General features: G+C 49.8%; 1 protein-coding gene across 1 annotated transcript; it reads left to right on the top strand.

Moving 5' to 3' along the window:
• Position 1: 1 nt before the first annotated feature.
• UNG (uracil DNA glycosylase) lies at positions 2–3,936 on the top strand (the record flags this gene model as incomplete). The annotated part of the gene is made up of 6 exons (XM_005424107.2): positions 2–58; positions 135–230; positions 973–1,070; positions 1,418–1,506; positions 1,828–2,006; positions 2,663–3,936. Coding segments are annotated over 6 exons (660 nt in total), but the record flags the coding sequence as incomplete, so codon positions are not given.
• Positions 3,937–4,433: the final 497 nt, after the last annotated feature.

Consider the following 4,433-nt stretch of genomic DNA (forward strand, 5'->3'; position numbering starts at 1 on the left):
CGGCGACAGCTGGCGGCGGCAGCTGGCCGGGGAGTTCTCCAAGCCCTACTTCGTGGAGGTGAGCGGCGTTCCCCGATCCCCCCCGCCGCCCCGAGCGGCCGCTGAGCCCCGCTGAGCCCCCGCTGTCCCCGCAGCTGATGGCGTTCGTGGCCGAGGAGAGGAAGCGCTACACGGTGTATCCGCCCCCCGAGCAGGTCTTCACCTGGACGCAGATGTGCGACATCTGGGATGTGAGTGGAGCGGCGCTGTGGGGCTCTCTGAGCTGCTGAGGGCAGATTAAAACCCTGAAAGTGCGGGGTGGGTGCACAGACTCGTTCCTTTAGTGTTTGGTCCCTTAAACTTGGATCCCGTGGGATGGGGATGCTGTTGTTTGGCTCACCTAACTCATAAATCCAGCCTTCCCTTTCATGTCTGATACCAACCCGTGATTTTATTGTTTTATTACCCTCACAAGCCACTGAACTTCCTCTGGTCCTTTTGATCTTTTTTCTGGTGTTTACAGCTTAACCTAGCTCACAGTTTTTTGATCCTGTACATCTCTTGTTCTTTTAACTGATCAGTAAAGGACTATTAAAGAAAATAAGGCAACACAAAGTAATGTTATTTCTAATAAAAGCTGTCAAAAATACCACAAGTGTGGCATGAAGCTGAAATGGGATGAAACTTACTTTGAAATTAACAAGGTGATTTTTTGTGACTGTGAAAATGTTGATCTTTTGCACTCAAATGATATTAGTTATATTCATTATTTTGGCAGCAAAGCCATAGGGATGTTAATCCCTAGAGTTAGGTGGGCTCTGTGCTCTTTAGCAATGAGATATCTGGGATTTAACTTCAGTTTCTTGGAGAGATTGGTTTGTGGCACTTCTTCATCTCTATTTTAGGATAAAGCTCATTTATAAACCTTTCTTTTTTCACTCTCTGGGGAATAATACTGATTACAATTCAGTGCTAACCAAGGTCTGCTTTCAGGTAAAGGTTGTTATTTTGGGACAAGATCCATACCACGGACCTAAGCAAGCTCACGGGCTCTGCTTCAGTGTCCAGAAACCTGTTCCACCTCCCCCCAGGTATGAAAATTTGCAAAATCCCTTTTTTATTTAATTATTTGCCGTTCTGTGGTCCTCAGGGCTGGGAAAATTGATGTGAAGTGGTTTGCAACTACTTGAATTTGAGTTGTGCATCACCTGGAAGGATAATTCTGTGTAGTTTTGGTGATACTCTGGATGTAAATTTTCATTTCCAGTCCCATTAAAGCTTCCAGGCAGACACACAGAGTCCCTGCCTTGCCTCTGCAAATGGCTTTATTATCTTCAATAATAAGATTAAAATCAATGCTTTTCCTTCCTTCTTAGAGCAGTAAGTGGTGCTGCTTGCTCTTGTCATATTAAAAATCTTCTGCTGGTTTGGTTTGCAGCTTGGAAAATATTTACAAGGAGCTCTCTGAGGACATTGAGGGCTTCACCCACCCTGGCCATGGGGACCTGACGGGCTGGGCCAAGCAAGGTGAGCTCAGAGACACTCAGTGATGTGCCCCCTGTGGAGCAGGAAAGAATCTTATATAAAACCCAGCCCTGTGGTTGGAAATAATCCACTTGTAGGAGAGAAAATCACTTCTGAGCGCCTTAAAATGAAAATTTGCTTCAGCGGGAAAAAAAAAAGTTTGGATGCCAGAATGGTTTGGGTTGGAAAGGAGCTGAAAGCTTATCCAAGGGACACCTTGCACTCTGCCAGGCTGCTCAGAGCTCCATCCAGCCCGGCCTTGGGCAGTGCAGGGGTGGATTAACCCTTGTTTCACCCTCTTTGTGGGTGTGCTTTGTTTGCCAGGGGTGCTCCTGCTCAACGCGGTGCTGACGGTTCGGGCTCACCAGGCCACGTCCCACAAGGAGAGGGGCTGGGAGCAGTTCACGGATGCTGTGGTGTCCTGGCTCAACAAGAACCTGCACGGGCTCGTCTTCATGCTCTGGGGAGCCTATGCCCAGAGGAAAGGCAGCTCCATCGACAGGGTACACCTCCTTCTCCTCAGCCCTTCCCTCTCCCTGCTTTTCCCCGCGGCTTGGTGGACACTAGAGGGCACTTCCCTTACAGAATTGGGAATTTTCCCTGCCTGAACTCTGTCAGATCGAGCTCTGCTTCAGCTCCAGCTTGGCCTTTGCCAGAATTAAGCAAGAAAAGTGGAGCAAGTGTAAGCAGCTCCTGTTGTTAGCAGTGTCCCACAAGGACAGAGCTGTTTTGTGCTAGCTGAGGGCTCATGAATCAATATGGAATCTGCTGGTGGCATGACAGCAGTTGGGAAATGCCAGGGCATTTATGGCTTTGCTTAGTGGGACAGAAGTCTTGGTCCTTGTGGCTGGATCTTTGGATCTGAGGCTGGTGCAGGAGGGGCTGTAAGGGGAGATCACACCTGGCCTGGAGCAGGAGGAACAGGAATGGGGGTAAATTACCTGCCCTGGAGGAGGAGAAGCAATGAGGGTAAATCACCTGCCCTGAAGGAGAAGGAATGGGGGTAAATCACACCTGCCCTGGGGCAGGAGGAGCAGGAATGGGGGTAAATCACCTGCCCTGGAGCAGGAAAAGGAGAAATAGGGTAAATCACTGGCCCTGGAGCAGGAACAGCCCAAACCCTGCAAATCTAACAAGTGGTTTCCTCTGCTGTTCCCAGAAGCGTCACCACGTCCTGCAGACGGTTCATCCCTCACCCCTCTCTGTCAACAGAGGGTTCTTTGGCTGCCGGCACTTCTCCAAGACCAACGAATTCCTCAGGAAATCTGGGAAGAAGCCCATTGACTGGAAAGCACTCTGAGCTGGGGCTGGGGCTTGGGAGCAGCCCCTGGGCCATTTCTGAGAAACTCCTGCTGCTCTGAGAGTTGCTCTTGGGGTGTTGATCAATTTCCGAACTTTCAGAGGTGGTTATGTTTTTGTTTTAAATGTTTATTTTCTGAGAGCATGTTGGAGTGTTTGATGGACAGCTCTGCTGCTGGAATAGATCTTAGCCTGGTTTGAAGCAAAAAAAGATCCCAAACAGCAGAGTTCTGTATTAATTTGTGGTCTTTGTGGCAATGGGAATTTATTTTCAGACTCTGGTGAAGGGATGTCAGTTCTTACTGAGGTGCTCAGCTTTTGTGCATGCTCTGCTGCCTCCTTCTCACACAAATCCAGTTTGCCTATTTAGGGGGAATGGAGCTGTCTCCATGGGAGGAAAAGGCTTTTGGTTTTAGCTTTTTGCTACAGATTTATTACAAAAATGGCTTCTCAAGGCTGTAAAGAAAATACAGGGTCAGGAGTGTTGCTTGGTGTATCCATGATCTCAAGATTTTGGGATAAATCCTCCCTTCAGCCACAGGGAGGCTGTGACCAAGACCCTTGGTAATGCTTTTGAGGTTTTTTTTTTGGCATTTAGACAGGAAAATCAAAAGGTTTTAGATTCTTCCCGGGTGTGGAATCACCTGGGTGACAGGTGAGCTGTGCTGACCAAGGACCAGGGGGTATTTGCTGATGGCAGCAACGAAGGTTTGTTCATTGACATCTCCCAATTCAGGGACTGATAGTTGCAAATTACTTCAGATCTTTTTAAGATCTTAAAAGAGGGAACTTTGTGCTTTGCCACCTCGGGAGCAAATTAAGCTTTCCACCTACTCTTGGCAATAACTTTTAGGATTTGCAGGAGGAAGAGGTGTTGACTTCATACTCCTGGGTTTCCAGCCCATCTTTGACTTTGTAATTCCTTTAATGGAAATGAAGAGCCCTTATTTTTTTCTGGGAATTACACCAGTTTTTATAGAATATCCTTGTAACCCTTCCTCTGTTGTTCTCTCTGAGCTAACACTATCACCAGTGAATTTACACTGTCTGTGGCCTTGCTGTATATGTTGTTTGCTTGGGGTTTTTTTTTTCCCCGGTGTGTTTTTTTAAATAAAAATGACTTTGTTTACATGATCTTGCATTGGTATTTTAACTCGGGGAGGGAAGGGGGGGTCCCTGTTCCCCCCAGGGAGCCAAACCCATGAGCATGTCCTTGTCCTCGTCCCCGTGACCAGGCACAGGGCCAGGGCACCTTTGTCCCCCAAGGATCGGGTGTCCCCCTCCCTCCCTGCACCCTCATCTGCAGCAGAAGTTTTCCAGACACGTTAGCAGGGAAATATTTCTGCTTGACGTGACCGTCACGTGCGAGACCAAACTGCAACAGCCGGGCGGGGGCCGGCCCGTGCTTCCCTTGGGGGCGGCCCCGGCACCGCGCGGGCTCCGGCCCGGGGAGAGCGGGGAGGGACAGATGGACACACGGACTGACCGCTGACACCGCAGTGACCCGGGAGCCCGGCGGGGTCCGGCGCGGAGGGGGCACCCGGCTGGTAGCCATGGTGAGGGGGCGAGGGCCGAGGGGAGGGCGAGGGCTGAGGGGAAGGTGAGGGGCTGAGGGGAGGGCGAGGGGCTGA

Source organism: Geospiza fortis, unplaced genomic scaffold (genome assembly GCF_000277835.1).
Source record: "Geospiza fortis unplaced genomic scaffold, GeoFor_1.0 scaffold145, whole genome shotgun sequence".
Lineage (NCBI taxonomy): Eukaryota > Metazoa > Chordata > Aves > Passeriformes > Thraupidae > Geospiza > Geospiza fortis.